The 27,198-nt window shown below is 37.7% G+C and overlaps 1 protein-coding gene across 3 annotated transcripts; it reads right to left on the bottom strand.

Moving 5' to 3' along the window:
* Nucleotides 1-1,245: 1,245 nt before the first annotated feature.
* On the bottom strand, nucleotides 1,246-27,198 carry peli3 (pellino E3 ubiquitin protein ligase family member 3). Of its 3 annotated transcripts, XM_067399714.1 has the most exons (8): nucleotides 17,643-17,770; nucleotides 13,920-14,997; nucleotides 13,575-13,790; nucleotides 12,329-12,458; nucleotides 11,127-11,228; nucleotides 9,730-9,951; nucleotides 4,975-5,163; nucleotides 1,248-2,200 (listed from the first exon to the last, which is right to left on the bottom strand). In XM_067399714.1, the coding sequence occupies exons 3-8, from the start codon at nucleotides 13,586-13,588 to the stop codon at nucleotides 1,583-1,585; spliced, it is 1,275 nt and encodes a 424-aa protein (XP_067255815.1). In that variant the 5' UTR covers nucleotides 13,589-13,790; nucleotides 13,920-14,997; nucleotides 17,643-17,770; the 3' UTR covers nucleotides 1,248-1,582. The 3 variants fall into 3 exon arrangements, with proteins under 3 accessions (XP_067255816.1, XP_067255815.1, XP_067255814.1); XM_067399713.1 differs by lacking the exons at nucleotides 13,575-13,790; nucleotides 13,920-14,997 and adding an exon at nucleotides 26,900-27,197 and having other exon boundaries at nucleotides 1,249-2,200; nucleotides 17,643-17,836; XM_067399715.1 differs by lacking the exons at nucleotides 4,975-5,163; nucleotides 13,575-13,790; nucleotides 13,920-14,997 and adding an exon at nucleotides 26,900-27,198 and having other exon boundaries at nucleotides 1,246-2,200; nucleotides 17,643-17,836.

Raw genomic sequence — 27,198 nt, 5'->3', positions numbered from 1 at the left:
GGGGGATTAGAACCCAGAACCTCTGGCACGCTTGACACCAGTTCTACCACCGGACCATATGCATTTTTAAAGCGGATCTACTTATTTATTCACTAATGTAAATACTCTCAAGACTTAACAATATAGTGTGTTATTGTAGATGTAAGGATGAAACTATCACATTAAAGGTGCCCTTGACTCAAAAATTGAATTTACCCTGGCATAGTTGAATAACAAGAGTTCAGTACATGGAAAAGACATACAGTGAGTCTCAAACTCCATTGTTTCCTCCTTCTTATATAAATCTCATGTTTAAACGACCTCTGAAGAACAGGCGATTCTCAACATAACACCGACTGTTACGTAACAGTTGGGGTGTACGCCCCCAATATTTGCATAATGCCAGCCCACGTTCCCAACAATTATCAAAGGCATTACACAAGGGCAGCCAGTTAACGTCTGGATGTGCACAGCTGAATCATCAGACTAGGTAAGCAAGCAAGAACAACAGCGAAAAATGGCAGATGGAGCAATAATAACTGACATAATCCATGATAGCATGATATTTTTAGTGATATTTGTAAATTGTCTTTCTAAATGTTTCGTTAGCATGTTGATAATGTACTGTTAAATGCGGTTAAAGTTACCATCGTTTCTTACTGTATTCACTGTCGTTATTTTCATTTTTTACACACGTGCAGTCTGTATAATGTATAAACACAACTTCATTCTTTATAAATCTCTCCAACAGTGTAGGATTAGCCGTTAGCCACGGAGCCCAGCCTCAGATTCACTCAGAATTAAACTTTTAACATCAAAATAAATACTTTACTCACATAATTCGAAGCATGCATACAGCATGCATGACGAACATCTTGTAAAGATGTAAAGAACTTTGTAAAAGCGCTGTAATATAGTTGACAGCTCGTTTGGCAGGAAGCTCGCGTCTTAAAGGGGCAGCGTCGAGTGAAATCGGTGCATAGTTAATGGTGCCCCAAAATAGGCAGTTAAAAAAAATAATTTAAAAAAATCTATGGGGTATTTTGAGCTGAAACTTCACAGACACATTCAGGAGACACCTTAGACTTATATTACATCTTGTAAAAAAACGTTCGTGGGCACCTTTAAACACGAGTTCTATGTCAATAAATGTTATTTTTTTTATTGATGACCCCCCCACCCCAACACACAAACACACACTTCTGTCCCACCCACTTTTTAAAACAAAGTTACGCCGCTGCCTAAAATTTTATATTTTACTCATGATTTAGGGGTGAAATGTAACCCAGATATGTTTAACCCAGACTGCAGTTGCTTTGTCAACATTACACATTGTGTAAATGAAGGCCTTGCATGAAGATATTACATATGCAAATATATGCCATTCCCATTCACTTCTTCTTACACACAATGATTTGATGTTTTCAACTTTTATTTCATCACTTTTATTTACACATTCTGCATGACATAACAAAGTATATTCCCTTTTTGTCATCCATGCCTTTTTCACAAGCTGTTCATTTTGTGTCCATCCTCCATAGTCCAAACTCTCAGTTTTTGTTATTCAGTCTCAACATCTCACTTTCCACGCAGCAGCCGCCTCTCAGTCGACCGGCCCTTGGAAGATGAGTTTGATGTGGCCTTGTTCCCCAGTCAGCCACGTTCCACAGAAAGGACAAGCAGCGTGGAAGGCATGCGTTCCGTGCGGCAGTGGGATCTGACTCCAGCCTTGCACCGTCTTTTCCGAGCACACGTGACCGCAGGGGCAGAACGCATGTGTTGGAGGCCCTGCATCCAGGTATAGGCCCCCTTCGCACCCAAGCCAGAGGGGCACATAGGGGCCTATCCCTCTGCACATGGGACACTCACGCTCTCCGGTTGTGGCCGGAGCTGTGCCTCCACCCCCGGTTAATGCCACTGCAGAGGATCCCGCTTTCTCCTTCCGAAAACCCCAATTGTGGTAGCCATGCACGTGGCCGCAGTTCATATAGACCCAGGGCTGTTTCTTGTCAATGGTGGCGCGCTGTGCCAGGCTGGGGAAGGCGAGTGTGTTAAAGCCCACGGGGCACTGGGGACGGGCGGCGTTTAGTTCCTGACGTAGAGACTCGAGCTGTTTGAGAGTCGGGGTGTGACGAAGACCGCTTGGGGTCCGCCAAAGCAGAGTGGCTCCGCAGAGATCGATTAGAGAACCATCCTGCAGCATGTTTGACTCGTTTTCTACCTGTGAGGTAAAAACACACATATATTCACTCAGGACATTTGTGTTCCACAGAAAAAAGAAAGTCATTAAGGTTTGGAATGACTTTAAGTTGAGTTCATTATGACAGAATGTACATATTTGAGTGAACTGACCTTTTAAGCCTGAAACTGGCACATAATGTGCCATAATATCCAACTAATTTTATAGTTATTTCCTGTTACTTAACAGGCGAGTAATATATTTTCTTGAACAGATAAATTGCCATATAGAGCTCTCTAACGGAGTTCGATGTAAACCATTATCCATTGTGAAGAGTCATTTCAGTATGGTTGTTGTAGCTGTGCTGTAGTTTATTTTCAAGGAAGTACCATGTCTATTAATTGGTGAAGCCACAGTAACATATTCAGTTAGTCAGCTTGAAATCCTTTCCAGCTAAACTGGTTATTTCTCTTAAACCTATCTTAATATCTTTCTATCTTTTTAGTAATGAGAAATCATCATATTCATCAAATGCATGCAGTTTTGTTACATAGTGTACCTTTAATGTTAACAAATGTTTGATTTATGTAAACGTAAAGATACACTATGAAATTTTTTTGGTTCAATTTGTGTTAGAAATGAATAAATCAGTGCTCAAAGCTCTGTTCTTATTCAGAGTTGTCATGTTTGATTTGGTGTTAAATTGTAGTCTTTCTAGATACAGAACATACAGAAATTGAGAATTAAATTCCAATTGAATTCCTGAGTGTGATGTAGCAAACAGGATGCTGAAGTGCCATTCAAATGTGTATGTAAATTTAGAATTAAAATGACTAACTTTTAAATGTAGAAAAGCAAATTTTGTCAAGAATATCCTTTTTTGGCCTCTTTTACCTTGGAATAAAGTTTTGAACAATGTTTAAAAAGTCTTCACATCTGAACGTTTATAGGCCTTACAGATAGATAGTTTGTTTGATGTTGGAAATGCCACCTTAAGAATGTTATAGTTGGTTTATATACACTACAGTTAAAATGTTTGGGGTCAGTAAGATTCAGAAGTCTCTTATCTCACCAAGGCTGCATTTATTCGATCAAAATACAGTATAAACACTAATATTGTGAAATACAATTACATTTTATTTACAAATACAATGTATTTTAAGCATCATTACTCCAGTCTTCAGTGTCACATGATCCTTCAGAAATCATTCTAATATGATGATTTGCTGCTCAAGAAACATTTCTTATTATTATGTTATTACAATGTTAAAAAACAGTTGTGTTGCTTAATATTTTTGTGGAAACCTTGATACATTTTTTTTTTTCAGAATTCTTTAATTATACAAAGTTCAAAAGAACAGCATTTATTTGATATTGATTTTTTTGTGTGAACAGTGTACAAGACTTTACTGTCACTTTTAATCAATTTAATGAATCCTTGCTGAATAAAAGTATTAATTTCTTTTAAAAGAAATCCTACTGATCCCAAACTTTTTAACGGTAGTTTATACACTATATTGCCAAAAGTTTTGGGATGCCTGCCTTTGCGTGCACATGAACTTTAATGACATGCCATCGTAGGGTTTAATATGGAGTTTTCCCACCCTTTGCAGCTATAACAGCTTCAACTCTTCTGGGAAGACTTTCCACAAGGTTTAGGAGTGTTGATGGGAATTTTTGACCATTCTTCTAGAAGCGCATTTGTGAGGTCAGGCAGAGATGTTGGCGAGAAGGCCCGGCTCGCAGTCTCCGCTCTAATTCATCCCAAAGGTGTTCTATCGGGTTGAGGTCAGGACTCTGTGCAGGCCAGTCAAGTTCCTCCACACCAAACTCACTCATCCATGTCTTTATGGACCTTGCTTTGTGCACTGGTGCGCAGTAATGTTGGAACAGGAAGGGGCCATCCCCAAACTGTTCCCACAAAGTTGGGAGCATGAAATTGTCCAAAATGTTTTGGTATGTTGAAGCATTAAGAGTTCCCTTCACTGGAACTAAGGGTTCAAGCCCAACCCCTGAAAAACAACCCCACACCATAATCCCCCTCCACCAAACTTTACACTTGGCACAATGCAGTCAGGCAAGTACCGTTCTCCTGGAAACCGCCACACCCAGACTCGACCATCGGATTGCCAGACAGAGAAGCGTGATTCATCACTCCAGAGAACACGTCTGCACTGCTCTAGAGTCCAGTGTTGGCGTGCTTTACTCCACTGCATCCGATGCTTTGCATTGCACTTGGTGATGTAAGGCTTGGATGCAGCTGCTCGGCCACGGAAACCCATTCCATGAAGCTCTCTATGCACTGTTCTTGAGCTAATCTGAAGGCCAGACGAAGTTTGGAGGTCTGTAGCTATTGTCTCTGCAGAAAGTTGGTGACTTATCCGCACTGTGCACCTCAGCATGAGCTGACCCGGCTCTGTGATTTTACGAGTTGCTGTTGTTCCCAATTGCTTCCACGTTGTTATAATACCACTAACAGTTTACCATGGAATATTTAGTAGTGAGGAAATTTCACGAATGGACTTATTGCACAGGTGGCAACCTATCATGGTACCATGCTTGAATTCACTAAGTTCCTGAGAGCGAACCATTCTTTCAGAAATGTTTGTAGAAGCAGTCTGCATGCCTAGGTGCTTGATTTTATACACCTGTGACCATGGAAGTGATTGGAACACCCGGATTCAATGATTTGGAGTGGTGTCCCAATACTTTTGGCAATATAGTGTATGTCAACCACAGATGTCCACAGTGAGGCCGGAATTCCACAGTGTACCTTTTAAACATTTTTACTGCCGATTCATTTCTGAGATTCTCACCAGTTTTCCTCTCTGCTGGGCCGACCGTGTCTCTCGAAGGGCAAAAACATTCCCACATACTGAGATCTCCCTCCACACCCCTGGAGCGGGCTCAGATACGAACTCCCCAGCTGGGTGCATTACCAGCACCCCATTGGTTGTTAGCCCATCCATCAAACCATCTGAGGTCCTCCATTTTGCAGCTCGCTCCTGGAAATCAAGCATATTAAGAGGATTTTACTAATCTCTAATGTACCTAAAATGACATCAAAACGTGTCGTGGCTTATTGTCAGATTATTGTGCTTGTAATATACGTTGTGTGTTATATAATAAATCACTGACTAACCAAGCTTAGAGGATTATAATGCACAGACAGACACTGTATGCTTTCCGTTTATAGCTACTAGCTATTACACAACACACCTACTACTTGGAGCTGCATTATACAGTGGGAGTCTGAAATATTTATATCCGACTGGAATACAGTATCCATTCTTTCTCTCTTGTTCTCTTTCCACCTCCGCAGAACAGCAGTGGGCAGAGAGCCTGTCAAGGACATTTGTATGAGGCCATAGCCATGTGTTGATATGTCATGCATCACTGCAGGCAACCGGACCATTACCGTCCTCGAGGTGTCTGTGTATTTTTCAGAGTAAAAGCGAAGCGTATCTCCACTAATGTGTTAGCTACTATCAAGGTCGAAGGAAATATTAAGGCCTGGAATGTAAGCATACAAATACTAATGAATTAAAGCAGTGTTCCACTGAGTCAAATGCAAGATATTCCTCATGTAGAGTTGCACGATTCTGGATAAATTGAGAATCACAATTTTTTATGTTTCAAATAGAGATCATGACTCTATCACTAAACAAAATAACATGTAATTTACTAGAGATTCTGACAAAATGTTAATTGCAGCTATTTAAAATTTTTAATTAATTTGAATGAATTATTTTTTAAAAATCGGTTTGAATGAATGATTCAATGATTTGTTTCATCACTGGATGGCAAATACATTTATTAATAGTCTTTTGTCACCACTTGGTGGCGTAACAATGTAATCCTTATTTGAAGAGCTAAGTTACTTTCAAAAAAGTGATTTGCTTTATTTTGATTGCTTCTGTAGACATCAGTGTTTATAACCAAACTATAAACTTTAATCTCAGTTCTTCTATGATAAGTGGACTATTTAACACAGAAATAATGATTCTGTGTGGTTGAAAAGACTGTTTGTAAAGTAGTTTCATACCTAGATAGCCTAACTACTTTCAGTGGGTCCGAGGCAGCGGAAACGCATATTTGAATGTTCTGGGGTGATTTTGTCAAAGGTTTAATAGACATGGCTGAATTGTTGTAATTTTGGATTGAGGTTTTGCAATTATTATTATTATTTTTTCAAACAATTAATTGTGCTGCTCTACCTTCAAGTCATTTTTTGTTTATACGATAAAGGTCAATGTTATTTACCCCATTGACTTGCCTTGTACGGAGTGTCTATTTACACTAAGTGCAAATAGCATCCCTTGTTGGCAAATGCTATTTACACTAGCTCTGGCCACCAATGTCTGGTTGGGCCACTGAAGTTTTAAAAAAGACGCATGGAATTTAACGTCTTTAAATGGCGCAGCAGTAGCAAGTAAGACTCACAGACCTGGCTTTTAACGCCATCGATGCGGATTTGAATCCACCTTTTGCCAAGCTCGCATTTATTTTCAATAAAAATGAAAATAATGTTCTAAAAGTGGAAACAAACTGCGAATGAGGGTTAGGGAAAGGTGGTAGCAATGTATAGGATGATGCACTAGGGTCCACTGTCGAGGTTGATGTGCAACTATGCCATCAAAACCCATGCATATGCAAAAAAACCTTTTTGAATAGCTGTCCACTGTAGTCCACCTCTATGCACGAAAGGGTTTTAAACAGCTGATCATTTAATCAAGCGCATCAAATGTGATTAGAAATGTGACATGGTGGGAAATGAGTCATAAATTAATTTTGATCTTAAGCATCTCAGTATGTGACAGCAGTAAGTGTAAACCTCAATAATGTGCCTGCTGTTTATGAATGATATGTCTTCAGAATTCAGCACATTTTTTGTATCTGCATGTTCTCCTGTTTCATTGCCTGGTGGTTGTGAGGACATGAATGATGGATGGTTTTATCTGCTTTCACTGGTTGCTTTTCAATGAACAAGCAAAACCTTTGTCCCCCTAAAAAATGTTACATAGCTCAGGCTACACTGAGAATGTTTACACTGATGTTAATTTCAGTCTGTGATGTAAATGTATCTACTAATGTTGTAAATATAGATCTACTGTATGTAATTAGCAGTGTTTGCTAAGGCAACAAACCTGTTTAAACAAACCCTTTACACTAAGTAACTCATCAAACACTGTTTGTACTGTGGACAGCAATGATACTTGTGCTTGTAGAGGAAAGGCGTGCTATATTTTTCTAAGCAAAAAGACTTTCAGTTCTTGCTGCAAAACTCTCAACCAACAGAAAAAATTATACATTTAGTCTTGGTTCACACTGTAAGGATAATTATAAAGTCACAACCCAATTAGACAGCTTTTATGATGTGTATTTTTTAACCAAACATCCAAAACAATGTTGTGTGCTCGGCTAACTGCGCTCCATACCGATCTGAAATGGGCAACATCACGACTATGCTGAGAAAAACCTGTGTTTGAAATCGCCCTTTACACTCATTCACTATTCCCTACATTACTACACTTATACAGTCCACTTGAAGCAATGAATGAAAACAAGTGAGCGAATTCGGACACTAAATGCGCCAGAAGGGCTGCCGTTTTTGAAACTTAGCAGTTCCAGTAGTAATGAAAAGATTTATCTTGAAATCTGAGATGGAAACTAGCATGTATAAACCTCAACTAAACAATTTAATAATCAAATAAAAAAAAAATTGTAACTAAAATATGATATTACTTTGTACCCACATTGGACCAGCGGTTGGAAAAATGGATGGATGGATTTTTCACCTGCAGGCGCAGCCTTCTGGTGAGATGTGGGAATTAATTCGGAGCAACCATCACAGTGCATTATGGGTTTCAGTTGTACACTCGTTATTGTGGTGCATTATAGGATTGAATGAGTGCACTCGATAACATCCACTATGGTTTTGGTCACCACTTCAAATGGCTGTCCCCTCAAATAGTGCCCTATTTAAGTGTACAGGGGCGATTTCGGACACACCCTATGTATGCTTGAGCATTCTGTCCTTTTTAGGCCACATCTTGTCACATCACATGCTGTTTTTGGTTCATTTAGATGTCTTTGGTTCCGTGTTGTGGAATGTGGGTCTCGACTCGGTCCGCTTGTTTGGTGCGCACCAATGTTCGGATGGCAGCGTTCACACTTATTCAAATGAACCGCACTAAGAGAGCAAACGCACTAGAGTTCTTTAAAGGTGCCCTCGAATGAAAAATGTAATTTATCTTGGCATAGTCAAATAACAAGAGTTCAGTACTTGGAAATGACATACAGTGAGTCTCAAAGTCCGTTGTTTCCTCCTCCTTATATAAATCTCATTTGTTTAAAAGACCTCCGAAGAACAGGCGAATCTCAACATAACACTGACTGTTACGTAACAGTCGGGGTGTACACCCCAATATTTGTATATGCCAGCCCATGATCCCAACATTATGAAAGGCATTAGACAAAGGCAGCCAGTATTAACGTCTGGATGTGCACAGCTGAATCATCAGACTAGGTAAGCAAGCAAGAATAATAGAGAAAAATGGCAGATGGAGCAATAATAACTGACATGATCCATGATATTTTTAGTGATATTTGTAAATTGTCTTTCTAAATGTTTCGTTAGCATGTTGCTAATGTACTGTTAAATGTGGTTAAAGTTACCATAATTACTGTATTCACGGAGACAAGAGCCGTCGCTATTTTCATTTTTAAACACTTGCAGTCTGTATAATGCATAAACACAACTTCATTCTTTATAAATCTCTCCAACAGTGTAGCATTAGCCGTTAGCCACGGAGCACAGCCTGAAATTCATTCAGAATCAAATGTAAACAATATAACAGTATACAATACTCACATAATCTGACGCATGCATGCCACATGCATTACGAACATTTTGTAAAGATCCATTTAAGGGTTATATTAGCTGTGTAAACTTTGTTTATGCACTGTTCAAGGCAAGAGCGAGTTCTTGGGGCATGGAGCAGGAGAATTAAAGGGCCAGTAGCCCTGAATCGGCTCATTTATAATGATGCCCCAAAATAGGCAGTTAAAAAAATGAATTAAAAAAAAAAATCTATGGGGTATTTTGAGCTGAAACTTCACAGACACATTCAGGGGACACATTAGACTTATATTACATCTTTTTAAAAAAAGTTCTAGGGCACCTTTTAATCAAACCAAACCTGCCAAGTGTGAACACACCCTAATTCTCGTTGCCTTTTAAAGGGATAGTTCACCCCAAAATGAAAATTCTGTCATCTTTTACTCATCATTTTTAAAGATGACTAAAGTCTTACGGGTTTAGAACGACATGAGGGTGAGTAAATGATGAGAGAATTTTCATTTTTGGGTAAACTACCCCTTTAAGACAACACAAACAGACTTTAACAGGCAAAACAGTAGGAAAATAATGTATCCTCTTCATCTGTGTTGCTTTCTTTGATATCAGTGTAAATAATCCTATTGAGCCGAGTTGTCTTTTTCTGTACTTTGGCAAAGATTCTGCATAAAAAAATCGCGGTTATGACTCAGTAGGCTGTGTTATGACTCACCCCAAGGAAGATGTTTTTGGAAGAGTCAAAGCCCGCTGCATATATTCGTGCTGTGTACGGAGCACTACGCTCACACATGATGCGGCAAGCGTAGCGGGAGATCGTGCTCTGGGCCGACTGTCCTCCCTCTCCATTTGCACCCCCCTGCCCTTGTCCTCCAGTGCCACTGCCCGCTGTGTCTGTCACCACAAAGTCTATCATGCTCTCTGTGGAACGGCCGATCTAAAGACACATTAACAACAAGAGTAAGTGAGATATTAAAGGATTCGTCTCATTATTTACTCACCCTTATGTTTCTTTCCTTTGTGGAACACAAACAAAAAAATTATTCATAATGTTCTTTTCCATGCAATTCCACTTTTATGAGTACTTTTATGATGTTTGTTTTGTGCATCTGTGTTCTTTTTAAAGCTTGAAAGTACTCCTTATTCACTGTAATTTCATAGAAAAAAACAAAAACAAAACATTCTCTAGGGATGCACAATAAATACACTACAAGTTTGGGGGTCAGTAAGATTTTTTTGCTGTAAATGATATTATTAATAACTTGTATTCAGAAACATTTGTGTTGCCATCAAAGTAATAAAGTACATCTTAACATATTTAAATATATACAATTTCACAATATTACTGTTTCTACTGCATTTTTGATCAAATAAATGCAGCCTTGGTGAGTATCTTAGTTAATGTTAATTATTTACTAATGCATTATTTAAATCAAAAGTTAATATTATGTAATGGACCTAATACTGTTACAAATGTGTTTCTCATTGTTAGTTAATGCATTAACCCGTGTTAACTAATAGGACCTTACTGTCAAGTGTTACCGGGCTTATTTTATTTATTGGTATCAATCAATATTAAATATTAATTGTGCAGGCTCATTTCCACCATTTTTTACGCTTTGATTTCTGACACCTTAGTCATCATAATGCTTACTTAAATTTAATTTGTATTACTGCTAATAATTTAATAACACTGTTAAACAATCTTCAGCAAACATCCATCTTTCATACTGTAATGCCTAAATGAATATTGATTTTATTTCTTATTTATTTCATTACTAGCTTCTTATTATCAGCCTGACTTCTGATGCATCACTAACCAGTACAATATATATATCTTCTTTTCTATGTCTCAAGGAAGGAAGAAAGTAATTCAGATTTGGAATGACATGAAGGTGAATAAATGATGACAAAATGTTCATTTTTGGCCGAACATTTGACGAAAAAACACATCATCGAGGCCAGAAATATAGGAAGGCAAAGACATTCACCACTAAGACAGCATTAAATTAGTTTAAATTTATTTGTAGATATGTTTAATGAACTCAATAATTAGATGTAGGAAGACAGTTGATGCGAAATGAAAGAATCCTCTCACGATGCTTTGCTCACCTGAAACATGTCGGTGTTGGGGTCATGTGTATATTCCACTATAACAGAATGACTCCGGGACAGTGTGTAGGAGATGCTGTGCTGGCTTTTGTTGCTTAGGGCCTGCAAATACACACACACATACAATTTTTTGACTAATGGGCTTTGTTGCATTATGCATCCTTTAACAAGTCAGAGGAACATAAGGTACTTTCGGGTTCCCTAACCTTATGCAATAGATTGGCAAAATACTCAGTTGGTTGCAGTGTTATGCAACGACTCTTACAGAGTTTAGTGGGTGGGTCAAGAGGACACTTATGCTGGAACAGATTTCACATCTTTTGGTAGCCATAAAAAATGTTTGAGATATAGTATTTTGTCCTATCAAATGTTAAGATATTAAAGTGCCCCTATTATGCTTTTTCAGATATTATCTTTCATGTAGTGTGTGTAATATAGCTGTTTGTGAATGTAAAAGGTCTACAAAGTTTCAAATATCAAAGGATAAATGGAGTTATTGTCTCCCAAAAGGAATGACAGATTCTGAACTGCCTGAAACGAGTCGTCAGTAATTCCAGTCTTAATCCCTGCACAAACCTACGTAGGTTTGAACAAATGTGCATAAATCCAGCCTATGGTCTTCATTGGCTGTCTGTGTACAACATCTACTTTGACTCTACTTTGACTGAGTTTGGTTTGTGTTGCCGACATGTCGAGAAGGCGATGTTTTCTGCGGTGTGAAAGAAAATACTCTTTACATGCACCTTCAAAGGATGAGGTGTTGGTCTCGAATTGATCCGGTAAAACTGACGCCATTGTTACTGTTTGTATCACTGTGTATCAAGTGCTAAAGAATCCCTCTGAGCTGAAATTCAGATATAGTAATAGGTGTTTGGGTTCAAACACGCGCTGTAAGCGGTAGACCAATCACAACAGACTGGGCGTTCTGACCAATCAGAGCAGAGTAGGTTCTCGGAAAGGAGGAGCTTAGAGAGACTAAATCCGTTTCAGACACTGTGAGAAAAAAAAGTGATGCTGCAATGTATATTATAAGAAAATTGAAGTGTTTTTTGACCTTTGATGCATGTGCATCTGTTTTAGAAGACCTCCAAAACAAAATTAGGAAACCTTTTAAAATAGCATAATATGTGCACTTTAAATTTTAACACTTTTATATTTTTATACCTAGTCACAGAAATAGGAATTTACACTAAAGCTTTTACCTTGGACACCAGAGGTGTGGAGACATTGTGGATGACATCGGGTTTGACGCCGTTGGCTTTGGGCCGTTTGTAAAGGGCCAGCCGACTCCTCCTGCGGCCCTTGTCCCCGCTAGCTAGTGAACCATTATGCCTGCGTGTAGCAAAACCACAATAGTACAATCTAAGCTTTGCAAATGCTTTGAACAATAAAGAATGAACTAATCAAAACACATTTGATGCTTAATTTAGAAGCAGAACCACACCCGCTGACTGATTTTGATAGAGCTGACAGATTGAGGACAGACTATTGTCTTGGGATGACGAAAACTAGGCATGGATGACTTGTTTTCACTTAATGGCATTGGTGTGTACTTAAAAATAATTAAATGGCATTAATCTATCTCTCTGTCGATACTATGACAGGAGTCATGAGCCATCCACAAAATGGCTGATGCAGGCCTCTGAGAGTCTGTCAATGAGGAGGCGAAGCCATCTTATAATTCATCTGGACAACGATCAATAGTCCAGACACTTAAATGAGCTCTCTTTCATATGACTGGGAGGCAGTGTTAATTTTTTCAGTTTTTTTGTTTCAGTTGTAGTATGTTGTGATGGAAATGTCCTTTTTAGGTATTTTTTGTGTATTCAACCTATACTGGACTTTAAAGGGGTAATATAATGCCACTTTTACAAGATGTAAAATAAGTCTCTGATGCCCCCAGAGTGTGTATGTGAAATTTTAGCTCAAAATGCACCACAGATCATTTTTATAGCATGTTAAATTTGTCACTTTTTGAGGGTGAGCAAAAAAGTTGAAACATTTTTTTGTGTCCCTTTAAATGCAAATGAGCTGCTGCTCCCAAGAAGAGGGCGGAGTTTCAAGAGCTTGTGTTAGCAGCTCCGATTACCTCACGCAGACTCACTGAAAATGTTCAGTCGGACAATGATGGAGTAACTCAAGAAGAAGTGACAACAGGTATAATGCAACATGACGTTTCTGAATGGTTAGTTGATGAATTTATGTAGCTGATGTGAAGTTAACTATCTTAAAGTGATTGATTAGCATATTCTATCATGATAATTTATAATATCGCTCATGTGGAAACTGTTGTAAGATGCCTAGAGAGCCAGAGAATATATGCTGCATGAAGATAGAACAGGTATAGTTTAGTTGAATTATGGTTATAACTTGTCATGTTGTTATCTTGCTTTTATGACATGCTACTGTATTTGTGATACGTACTGTATTGCAATAACATGGCCTCACCCCCTTTGCTGCATGTTCTCGGGGGCGGGGTTTATGTAAATTTTAGGGTTAGTGATGTCACCAACCCGGGAAGAAGCTCGTTGTAGTCCCTACCAGCCGTTTGTTGTAGTCCTTAAACAGAGAATTCTTTAAAAGAAAATATCTCTCTTTGCTGAACTTTGAGCGTCGTAACTTTGCAGATGTTGTTTGTGCTCTAAAAGCAACATTACACACTAACTAAAGTTAAAAAAGTGAAATCATATTAAACCACCCCTTTAATATTTAGTCTGCAAAAACATCATTTTAAAATTGTTGATAATGTGTAAAATAACAAAAACATGTCAAGCTGTGACAGACTAATCTTACTTTGAGTTACCTGTTCATTCACTTCATTGTCTGTGCTATGTAGTCATTTATTCCTGTGGGGAAAAGCTGAATTTCAGCATCATTACTCCAGTCTTCAGTGTCACACGATCCTTCAGAAATCATTCTAATATACTGATTTTATCACAGTTAAAAGCCGCTTCTCCAACCAAAATTACCTGGAACATTGTGTCCCAGGAACTTTTTCCCCCCAGACCTGTTGCTGTCTGCGTTTCCATCGTGGTCTAAAGTACCGTGAAGATTAGACAATTGACGCAGGAGTGCGCACGACTTTCCAGTTCCCGCTGGATTTCATCCTCCGCATATTAGCTTAAAAAAGCCTGAACCTTGTCGTCGGTCCATCAGTCGTAGTTTTTAAACTCCATTGTTGATTCAAATAGCAAAAAACTCTGACTGCATGAACCACAACACTTTTAAAAATGTTGGCTGAAATAAAATGCTGCATGGAGTCAACCAATCAAAATGCTGCATGAACTCAATTCCCAATTCCCACCCCCAAAAGTTCCTGAACTTTGAAAAAGTACTACCTCATGAGCAGGGACTTTCTGAGAGGGGAATTTTTACCTGGAACCTCATTTAGACCCTGGTCCCTGTGGTCAAAACACACAGAGTACCACCCCAAAGTCTCTTGTTCCTGGGGGAAGTTCCTGCGGTAGAAAAGCGGCTAAAGACAGCTGTTGTGTCAGTAAACATTTTTGTCAAATTTTACTGAAGATATCATCTTCCTGACACATTTTAATATATTTGAATATAAATGTGCAAAATAGAAAAAAAATTTAGAAAGAAGAGATGATCACTTTTGTGAGGAGTACAAGCACCAATATGTGCTTTCTCTTCCCCGCTTCTTGTAGCTCAAGGGTTAAGCTCTCTTCCCCCTCCTGGCACTAGAAACATTCATTGCTCTGCTCTGCTCCATGGCTGTGTGCTTTGAATGACATCTTTGTTGGCAGTCAAATGAAGTGTTTTGCATCCGCAGCTGAAATCTAAAGATAAGTCAGGAAAACCAACCGCAGGTACACCGGGGGAACCAATTGGCCTGGGTGACGTGGCATTCATTCATCTGTGAGAAAAGATGTTAATTGAAGTCATATTTATTTGAGGGTAATTTTACCCTTGAACTCCCACTGAACTCCTGCATTCAGCAAAACGCTGACTGAGTGGAGGAGCTGTAATTTAGATAAATGGATTTCAGGAATCTGAGACACTATCATACAGTTCTAAGGTGTGTGGGTACATTTAAACCTGAATGATGATAAACTCAGTGTTGCTGACGTCAAAGGTTTAATTTAATCACAACTAATTATGTTCAGACACAATCCATTAAATACTTAATAATCTGCAACATCACTTTGGAATAATTTCATGATTCCCTTACTTTGCAACAATGCATGTTCTGGGCTCAACAAACTGCCTCCTAATATTAAAAATTTAGATTAATTACCATTGTAATGCACTTGCAATGGAAGTCTAAGGCAAGAGAGTACAGAAAGTTTTAAAGCACAAATGTAATGTTTTTGTTGTTGTTTAAGCAATGAATGAATGAACTGAAAAAAAGTGTATTATTTGACTTTGTTTGTCTGAACCATCATATTTGTTTTAGGTGATTTAACCTCATCACCAACTATTCGTTTTCTCTTATCCTTCTGCATATCATCAAAGTTACAGGGTTTACCAGCTTCATATGATCATGATGCAGTGTTTGGTAAGTTACTCTAAAAAAGTAATTAAAGGGTTAGTTCACCCAAAAATGAAAATTATGTCATTAATGACTCACCCTCATGTCGTTCCAAACCCGTAAGACCTCTGTTCATCTTCGGAACACACTTTAAGATATTTTAGATTTAGTCCGAGAGCTTTCTGTCCCTCCATTGAAAGTGTATGTACGGTATACTGTCCATGTCCAGAAAGGTAATAAAAACACCATCAAAGCAGTCCATGTGACATCAGTGAGTCAGTTAGAATTTGTTGAAGCATCGAAAATACATTTTGGTCCAAAAATAACAAAAACTACGACTTTATTCAGCATTGTCTTCTCTTCCTGGTCTGTTGTCAATCCGCGTTCACGACTCCTCAGTGACGCTGCTGATGTGTTTTTGTTATTTTTGGACCAAAATGTATTTTCCGTACATATATTTTGAATGGAGAGACAGAAAGCTCTCAGACTAAATCTAAAATATCTTAAACTGTGTTACGAAGATGAACGGAGGTCTTACAGGTTTGGAACGACATGAGGGTGATAATTTTCATTTTTGGGTGAACTAACCCTTTAATTACTAGTTACTAATTACATATTCAATAGTGTAATTGGATTACTGTACAAATTACTCTGTCCAAAAAGTATTTAATTGCTTATTACTAATTATTTCTAAGTCCTATATCAACCTCGACAAATGATAAATGATAAATGATACAAGGATAGACATGAAATGGCTCTTTTAATTCTTTCAAATAAATAATATAAAACTACAAAACCATTCTGGTCACACTTTAGATTAGGGTCGAGTTCTCACTATTTACTAACGATCAACTATGACTTTTGCCTCAATAAACTCCTAATAGCTGCTTATTAATACTTAATAAAGTAGTTGTTAAGTTTAAGTATTAATATGTGCTTTAAACATCCAATATCCCATTAATATTCATGCTAATAACAAACTAGTTAATAGTGAGAATTAGACACTAAACTAAAGTGTTACCATTATTCTTATTAACTCACTAAAGTATTTAAAGTGAGAAGGATACATAAAAACATGCATTTTAACATTAGACTTAAATTTTGATGTTAAATCCACTATTGTATTATATTGTATAATTGTTCTACAGTCTATACACAGTATTTAGTTCAATTACTTCAGAAGTAACTGTTATTAAATTACAGAAAAAATAAGAGTAATCCATTAAGTTATTAAATTACAGTGACTAATTACTTAGTAACTAGTTACACTAGTCATGATGTCATGATGTAATAATGGATACAATTTAAAAGGTTAGTAATCAATTCTATTACTCAAGTCTCTTATGCATGATGTTTTGGTGTTGTGGCTCTACTGGTTGTAGGCGCATTTTAACATTTATCGCCTTGTCTTCTTTACTTCCTTCATTACTTTATACTGCAATGTTTGCTTAAAAAAAGACAAGTCGAAACGAGTAGAAATTATTTTCTGTGGTAGCTTACATCATGTCTGTATGACTTTTTTTTTGTGAAGATACTTTGGTACATTGGACCCCATTTACTTTAATTGTATAGACTGTATTAAAAAAATAAATTCATCCTGAATCCTGAAAACAATATGTCACTGTTTCCACAAAAATATTAAACCGCTGTTTCCAACACTGATAATAAGAAATGTTTCTTAAGCAGCACATTTGCATATTAGAATGATTTCTGAAGGATCATGTGACACTATAAACTAGAATAATGCTTCTGAAAATTCAACTATCACAGGAATAAATTACATTTTAAAATATATTTTATTCAATATATTTTTGATCAAATGCATGCAGCCTTTGTGAGTATAAGAGACTTCTTTCAAAAAAAAAATTGTACGATAGATAGATAGAGATAGATAGATAGATAGATAGATAGATAGATAGATAGATAGATAGATAGATAGATAGATAGACAGACAGATAGACAGATAGACAGACAGACTCCATTTAATATTACTGTTCTCCCCTCAGGGGATGCTGTGGACTTTCTCTTACCCCAGTACAATCAGCTCCCCGTACTTGATGGGCTCCTTGTCCTCAGGGCAGAGAGCATCATGGGACTGAGATCCTGAGCCCAGAGGAGGAGACGGCTGGTTCTTGTTGCATGATGGGCGCAGCTCCAGGGACGGAGGAGGGCAAAGAGCTTCGGAGCTCCCTTCCAAAACCATATCCACAAGAACGACTCGCAGCTATGAGAGAGAGAGAGAGAGAGAGAGAGAGAGCGAAGGGAAGCATGTGAGACTGATATTGTTGTTCAGCACATTTGCTTGTTTTCTCACAGCGAAATGACAGCTTTATCTAATAAGCGCTATAGGGAGAGGAAATGGAAAAACAGTACGATTCTTATCTGCATCCCAACCCTCCGCACCACCAGTTACTTCACCTGTAACAAACAATAACTGACGGATCATGGATCAGCTGTTATGTATTTATGTAACAGCTGATCCTGTGAGAACAGCCTGAGATAGTGTGGCTGTCTCTGCAGTGTTTTGAAGTCAACAAGCAGCCAACCATCAATTGACAACCTGTCGGGAACAAGAGATTTAACCAATCCCAAGAGAGTAACAACCTCTCTGCAAACACAGTCAAGTGCTCTAGTGCAAATGACTTCATTGTTGTTTTTCATACAGACTTAATGGAAACACAGTCACAGCAGTGATACTTCTGTCAGACAAATTGGTGTAGTCATTACTTGAAGTGCTTAATGTGTGTTATTTTGGGGAAAATATTGATATATATCTATTTATCTGTCTGTCTGTTTGTCAGTCTGTCTGTCCATCCTTCTATCCATCCAAACAGACTTTCAAAGAAGGAGAGATCTGTGCCATTTCTATGAACCAGAATCCAGAAAAAAAACTATATTACCCATGATGCTGTACTGAGAGGTTCCACCAATCAGAGAGTTGCAGGGAGCAAAGAGCGCCAAACGAGATTTTTAGCTCCACCCACATGAAGAACCACAAATGACGTAATCGAATCAGTCTCCCAACGCTCTCAAAACACTTAAATATTTGTATATATATATATACATAATTTAATATATGTTGTTTATATAGATACAATAAACTACTTTAAATTAATAGTTTTATATTTCTCCATCGTTTTTTAATTTGATTATGTCATTCACAGTGCTTCATGGGATTGTAGTTTTTTCCCTCAACAAAGGTACACAGTCTTGTACCTTTGTGTTTTGTCTGATTTTCATATACTTTTTGCTTCAAATAAAAGTTTGTAATGTTGTGATTCACCTCATAGCTTGTTGGCTTAGTTCATGGCTTATAGCACTTTAATGAATACTTTTAAAAACCCCCTATGGGAAAAAAAAAATCACTGGGAAAAATACTTCCAGAACCAACGTCACTGAAAAAGTGGGCGGACACACTTTATCTATAGCCTCAGAGGTCTAACAACACTCGCCAAAGTCAAAATGTTTGAGATGACCAATCAAATCAAAGTAGGCGGGCTTTATGTTCACAGAAGCTGCTGAGTGTCAATTCCAGCACAACACTTCAGTTAATGGTCATAAAGTGCAAGATAAGATAAAGCTAAACTCTAAACATTTGATATTTTGACAACTGTTTTATGATATAAATGTTAAACAACCGACAGAAATAATCAGGGATACAAACGAATTAATGTTGGTCTAATTTCGCCATTTTGAATTGAAAAAAAAATATATAATTTTTTGTGATTCATGTAAAGTAATTCGTAACTGTCAATGTAACAAGATGAAACATTAATGAAGCCGTTTTCAATTATCATCATATTAAGCATACGATTAATTATGAATATGAATGTACTGTGAATGAATAGCTTTCCTGTTAGCCATCAGTAAATTAAGAAAATGATTCATAAAACATAAATATCATTCGACACGGTTTACTTTCTTCACTGAAAGGGGTAGCTTAAAGGGGTAGTTCACCCAAAAATGAAATTCTGTCATCACTTACCCTCATGCTGTTCCAAACCTGTATGAGTTTCTTTTTTCTGTTGAACACAAAAGACTTGATAAGATATTTTAAAGAATGTTTGGAAGTCAATGGCTACCGTCAACCGTTTGATTACCAACATTCTTTAAAATATCGTCTTGTGTGTTCAACAGAAGAAAGAATCTCATACAGGTTTGGATCAACATGAGGGTGAGTAAATGGCGACAGAGTTTTCATTTTTGGGGGGAACTATCCCTTTAAGGGAAGAGATACACAGGGCAAGATAGGGATCTATTAAGCTTCCTCACTGTAGCACTAAATAACAATAATAATAATTAAAAAAAACTAAATGCAATTATATGATCACACTTTTTTTTTTTTTTTTAATAATAAGCATCTTTCAGTGCATTTTGTGTGTGTGTGTGTGTGTGTAATGTTTAACTAAATTAACAATATATATATAAAAAACATTAACAGCAACTGGTTATATGTCCATTTCATTCTTCCAGGCTCCCTTATGCAGCAAATTAATAAGAACCGAGTGCAAACCCTCGCCTTCACAGGAAGCTCACTGGTTTAGAAATGACGGACAACACGGATGAGCCAATCTCTGCGCTAATATGGCACTGCATGACTGTGGGTGTGCAATGGTGAGAGGTGGACTGGAGGATGAGGGGGTGAGTAAGGAGAGGGAGGGAAATTGAGAGAGGACAAAAATAGAAATAGCATGGTGGTGCAGGTGATGGCAGGGAGAGGAGCAGGGAGGGCCAGCGGGATGGAGAAGGGTATGTAGAGGTGTAATACATATAGAGTGCTTACAAAACAGCAGATTGTAGATAACAGAAGATTACTAGGGATGAACAAGCACTGTTACGAAGAGATTGCGTGTGTGTGCGCGCGCGCTTAGGTTTGGCAGTGTGATGGATTGCCTGTTTCGTGCCACGCACTTTCTAATCAGCCCACAACCTGGGGGAGGAAAGAGGGAACGGGAGAGATATGGCAAGGGAGATCAACAGGAATGCAGGGATGTGGAGGGGTGGTGAGAACAAGATGCACCACTATGGAATGAGATCTTTCCAGACACAACAACCTTAGCGTATAGTGCATGGCTGTAACAAAATGACGAGCACCATCTCTGAGCTCTAACTGTTCTCCACACATTAATGGGCAGCTTATTAATAATTCATTTTCTTCTGGTGCCTTTATTAAAAGGCTCAAGTCCCACAGTGCAGGTACTTTTATTATCTTTCTCCTTCTTGATTCCCTTCATCTCCACTTCTCAGATCACCACATCCTCCCTCCGGTCTGATTTTATGTCCTCCTCGCTTACTGTATCATCTCCCGTCACCTTCTCTCCTCATTCTCACAATCCTCTATACTGCCTCTGCAGCGGGGTGAGCGAGTGCGGCGTGTGAGACCGTGCGTATGAGTGTGAGCGGGGTAGACAGAGAGCGAGTCTGCCTCATCCATCTCTATCAGGAGCCAGATGAAGTGGGTTCTAAATATACACGCACAAGGAAATGATCTCACGAATAACTTATGAGCCTTACTCGAGTCCAGGCTTGCCAAACTTAATTCTTCAAAATCTATATCTGCTTTTCAGCAGATCATTAGCTATTTCGTAGCTTTGTTGGAGCTGCATTTTTTGTGTAGTAGTACACATCTTGAATGCTTGTAGGGCTGCAAAATTTCTGTCTGCATTGTTGTTCTGACTGCAAACAATAGTATTTCTGTTATGCTTTAACACATATGAGATGCTGTTGTAAAGTGAATTGCAGGAGTCAGCTGAAATCATGGCATCTCATAAATGCAATTGTGTATTTATTGTGTCTACAATGGTCTGTTATTGTATATGATTGCACAGCTCTCTGGAGTACTTGCTTCTGATTGGTCAGTGGCAGCAATTTGTGGTTTAAATATATATTTGTGTAACAAGCAATTTCCTACACAGATGGTTTGAGGTCTCTCAATGGTCTTTTTGTTCTCACATAAGAAAAGTATTTTTTTTATTTTATTGGCCAGTAGTAAAAGTGGAAACCTGCAATTGTTACTATTTCTACCTGATCTAACTCTTTAGTTTCATTGGTGTAATCTAATTTATTTATGTGATTTAGTGACGCTTTTTGACTTAGAAATAATTTAGATGTTACCATTTTTTGTTAGTGTACAGTCAGTATGTTGTTATTGCAAAATAAATTCAAGATGGTGTATCCTGATTACTCTGTCAGGATAATGACTCCCTGTATGGAAACCCTTACTTAAGTATTATATAGTTATAGTGTCTATTAGATATTGTTTAAAATGTCTGCAGAGTGACTGCTGGTCATTGTAACCCTGCTACATTGTATATTTATTTAAACTACCATTCAAAGGTCTGGGATCAGTATGATTTTTAAATGTTTTTGAAATAAAGGGCTGTTTACATGGCGCCTTTTTCAACTAAAAACTTTTTATGCATTTTGGCTGTTCATTTACACGACGATGAGGTTTTAGGGGCCTGAAAACGCAAACTTTTGAAAATTGTTTTCAAAGTACAAGTTTTTGTCATAGTCTCTGTTTAAACTACAAAAAAACAAAACAAATTTGCGATGATTTGCGCATGCGAGTTATGTGTTCAGTATATAGGCACATAGTGTTTCTTTACAAAGTGACATCGCCAACTACTGGCCTGGCATGAACAATACAGCATTTTTTTTTCATTTACGCAAATCTGTGAATGGGAATTTATTGATAACGTCATCTGTACGCAAAATGTACATCATTGTCGTGTAAATGTACCTTAAGTCTCTTAAGGCTGATTTACACTTTCTTTGTCAAGTGTACGCCGTAGCTAACGCATGGGATGTGTGTAGCACGCGCAGCCTGACGTGCACCTCTTTAAAAAAATGTAACAATGCGCCAATTCTATGCAGACAACAAGCGCTGTAATTGGTCCACTAGAACCCCTCCCTCAGGTCAAAAAACTGGCATGGAGCAAGCGGAGCAGTGCTCTGTTTCGGGACACACACACCATCAAACTGCAACAAAAGTCATTGCCTATTTGCTGCCATCACTGCTGAAGCTTCTCTGACAACGCACATGACAAGCTACTTCTTCAGCTTTTGCCTTGATACTCAACATGACACTGACTACTAATAGTCTGCATGTTGCACACGGACAGCGACGCAGAAGTATAAATGAATTATCACAATTTAAAACAACTGTTTTTATTTTAATATACTTTAAAAAAATACATTTATTCCTATTATAACAAAGCTGAATTTCAGCATCATTTAGTCTTTAGTGTCATATGATCCTTCATAAATCATTCTAATATGCTGGTTGTCAGGTTTAGCTCTAGGCTTCTGTTCTTGTGTATAGTTCCTGTGTCATTTGTTTCCTCTTCTATTTTGTTTCTATGGTTTCTGATCCATGATTACGCTCCCCTGTCCCTTGTTTAGTTTACACATACCTGTGGATTATCTCCTTTGTTTTGTTATTTAAGTCATTTTGCTGCATTTAGGCTACATTCACACTGTCATTCCAAAACCGAATATTTGTGTATCTGATTTGAATCTAAATTATTGACTGTCCACACTGTGTATTGCAACTGTTCAGATCCAATTATGTTTCCCATGCCGCTCTTTAATTTCGTTCTGCATTGGCTTCTATGGCAATGACATTGAGTTGGTAGGTATACGCCAAAAACAACAACCACAACATGGAGGGGTTTGCAATACAGATGTCTTATTTACATCATGACAATGTGTAGCCACCGCACTGGACTACTGCGTTTTCTGAGGCAGAAGCAGAAACATAGGAGGCTAATATGAGTGGCTTTATTCCACACTGTCATCTCTGCCAGTCTCAATACATGTCTCTGTTAATATTGTAATTTTCTGCTCGTCCGGCACTATACTTTCAGCATGTTTCCTATAACACGTTTTACATGGCGTGAGAAAGTCACATAAACCACGTGAAATCCGATCAGAGCAGCCAGACTGAAACTGATTTTCAGAAATGCAATTTGAATAGGATTTCAAACCACATGAATTTAGCTCGAAACGGATTTGTAAAAATTTTGCACATTTGCTAAATCTGATCGGATTTCAACTGGATATGCACAAAAATCGCGTTTGGTCTGACAGTCTGAACGAGGCTTAAGATCCAAATCTCCTCTTCCTTGCCTAACTACACTAATTTGGTGCTCTATTAACATTTCTTAATGGTGAAAACTGTTGTGTTGCTTAATATTTTTGTGAAAAGAGCAATTCACTTTTTCTGTAAGTATTTTTTTAATGAATAGAAAGTTCAAAAGATCAGCATTTATGTGAATAGAAATCTTTAGTAGCATTATAAGCATTTTTACTGTCACTTTTAATCAATTTAAAGTGTCCTTGCTGAATAAAAATATTCATTTCTCAAAGTTACTAACCCCAAACTTTTGCATGGTAGTGTATACGTTTCATTTTAATCTTTGTCTTGCGATATTCTCTCTATTGTACTGCACATTTGCATTTTTCATGGTAAAGAAAAAATCAAACAAAAACTTTATGTATTTTGAGTGCTTTTCTTGTTAATCATTAGGTTAAATAAATATATCCAATAATGTTGTGATGATGGAAATCTCTTGTATACACACACAATACACTTTGTTCTACATTAGCACCATGATGTCTTTTAACAGAATAACACCCTTTATTTATTCTGGTGAGCTGAATAGACTGCGGTCTGCACCAGTTCAACAGTGGTGCATATTGCATAATTAATGCACAAACGCCATCTATAACAGTGTTGCTCATTGTACTATATAATGTCATTATCTCTGTAGTCAGCAGCAGCTTGTTGAATGGATGTCATGGCTGTTGTCTGTTGCAGTGTGCTGTAAAGCTGTGGTCTGCAGCAGGTGTGTGTGTGCGAATCATGATGGAGTGAGTGTCTTACAGTGCCGTCTGACCCCGCTGCTCCTGTCTGGACGAGCAGTGGAAAGAGCTGCAGCTACCAAAGGGAGGGGGGAACGAGAGAAAGAGCGAGAACACGTTGACATCGTCACCCCGTTAGAGGTATCGTGATTGTGAAACATGATAGTGACCTTCAGAGCAGGAACCTCCGCAGAAGCTCTATCATTTACACTCTTCCTGTTCTAACAGCACATCAGCATTCACAGATGCATGTCAGCAAAATCGTATATGGGTCACCTATGTGACATTGCAAAGACATTTGTTTATCATTCAAAAGGTTCTTTCAACTGCAGAACAAAACAAACCCCGATTCCAAGAGGCATTACTACGCATCGCATAAAGACAATCTGTGAAGAAATAAGCAGTCACTAAAGATGAATGAAAGGGAAAACTGAGTAAACTTCAAACATAATTATCCCACACCTCAACACAAGCAAACTTTGATCATGTGAGCTCACTGCACTTTCACAACCTCATAATAACATCACATTCTGCCATTTAAATATTTTTGGGGGGGATTTTAAGACAATAACCCCAGCTTCACAGACAAGGCTTGAGTCTAGTCCCAGATTAAAATGCATGTTTGAGTTGTTTTAACTGAAAGCAACTTGCACTGACAAATCTTAAAATATATCATTGCCATTGTTTTGTCTCAAGATGCACACCAGTAATGCGTTTTTTCTTAGGCAGGCACGTTTAAAAAAGCTACTTAAATGTCCTAATTGAACTAAGGCCTAATCCTGGCTTAATCTAAACCCTGTCTGTGAAACCAGTCCTAAGAAATATTAAGAAAGAGCTAGATTTTAAATGTTAAAATGTTATGTTCAGTTAAATGAGCACTCATCCCTCTCAATCTAATGATAATTGAGAAATTTCTCCTCTCAGACATGGTTCAAAATGGGAGAAACAAAATCATTTTCTTAATCATTATGTTTGTCTTGACATGCAAAATAACAAGATATTATGTCTAGATTTCACAGAAACCTCTTATGTCATTATCCTTCTAGAGTAAATGTGAAGATTATTGTTTTAAAGATGTTTACAAAAAATCAAAATTATTATTAAGACTTATTTTTGGTGTTGCATGGCTACTCCCCATCTATACACTTCAAAGAATGGAGACATCTAAAACAAAGCAATAAATTAATGCTGAATATGTTGTGTCAGACAACAAGTAAATAGGGAAGATTTATGAGATCCGATTGATTAGTCATCTGAAAAGCATGTATTTTTATCTGAACATGAACAAATACTGTAGATTACCTGAAGGTTTATGAGACAAACATAGATTGTGTTATTTGAAAAAATCATAAATGCTGTGCTTATTGGATGTCTCACTATAAGTTGTAAACACTAGCAAAACTAGCTCAGCAATTTATTATGTAAAATTAACAAACCATCCAATTAATTAATTATAACAATAAAAAAAAAAAAAAATATTCATTTTTAATGTATACTCAACATTCTGTGATGTAACTCCAGCATGGTTGTCCAATTTAGATTTACAGCAGGACCCGTTAAAGTCTTTCCCCTTATTATCTGTTCTATTAAATGTTATTGTAAACATGAAAAACAAATATAAACAGGATTATGTAATGATATTGCTCATATTCTGCTCATTTACTTGAGACAGCATGATCCGTGGACCAGCCCGTGCTCTCAGACGACAGATTGCAGCGGATTGCGTCTCAGAGCATCTGAATCCAAAGATTCGAAGTCTAAGATCCGAATTATAATGCGATGTCTAATTCGAATTTTACGACGTAATCACACTGATTCCCCCGGGAAACACGTGAGATGTTTACTGTAAATGAAATATGAAAAGTCAGGCAACACTTTTTAATAATAATTAATTTATGAGGTGTCACCATGATGTCACACTCGCATCATTCCCATTTATTTTAATCCGTCGGTAAAGACTGTTAAAAAACAAAACAAAACAAAAAAACATGCATGCTACATATGGACATATTACATAACGTTATTATATCAAAACAAGATCTATTTGGTATTCATCACTGCAATTGTTTCCCACTAGAACTGAGATGCTATTATTTATCCTGAGCCATTTCACAGGCCAGGGAAGTACACAAGGAAAATAAATACATTATTAATTTAATTAATTATAAATGGTATAATTAAATTATAATTAGTATAATTTAAATAAAACACTTTAACTAAGATAATTCACTACATTCATTGCTGTTTTGCGGCTTGGAAAATAAATAAACCAACTACAGAAGAACGCACGCATCTAGACATGGCACTCCGCACTGACACAACGAGAAGACTGTTTAAGTGATAAATAATAAAACGAGCAAAATATTTCGTTGGCAGGCCGCCAGAACAAGCATGTCAAGCAAAAAACTATCCGAATACTCACCTGATGATGTTATAGACCGCTGACTTGAATATCCTTGGCTTGTCAATCCCCGTGTGGCCTGAAAATTGGGCGTCGTGCTGTTAATTCATCACTCGCGGTGTTAAACTGGATGGCACGCGCATCACGTCGTGTGGTTTGCATTGCCACACTCCGTTGTCATCAGTAACGCGGAAGACAGCGCGGATATCTTAATCCAGGAGAAGAGTGTTTTCAGTCTACTAGTCCAGACACTCCGTTGTCACGCCCATCTCATCTCTCCCTCGCAGTACTCTGCCGTTAAAGAAACCCGAGGAAGGGTT

Source organism: Chanodichthys erythropterus, chromosome 11 (assembly GCF_024489055.1).
Source record: "Chanodichthys erythropterus isolate Z2021 chromosome 11, ASM2448905v1, whole genome shotgun sequence".
NCBI classification, from domain to species: Eukaryota; Metazoa; Chordata; class Actinopteri; order Cypriniformes; family Xenocyprididae; genus Chanodichthys; species Chanodichthys erythropterus.
The sequence above is the reverse complement of the archived record's forward strand: the minus strand, read 5'-3'. Positions and strand labels throughout refer to the sequence as shown.

Coding starts and splice junctions, on each gene's coding strand:
- peli3 (XM_067399713.1), bottom strand. CDS start 17,815: ATGGTTTTGGAAGGGAGCTCCGAAGCTCTTTGCCCTCCTCCGTCCCTG. Junction 12,459..17,642: donor GGGGAGCTGATTGTACTGGG/GTAAGAGAAAGT, acceptor TGCTACACGCAG/GCATAATGGTTCACTAGCTA. Junction 11,229..12,328: donor CCACACCTCTGGTGTCCAAG/GTAAAAGCTTTA, acceptor GTGTATTTGCAG/GCCCTAAGCAACAAAAGCCA.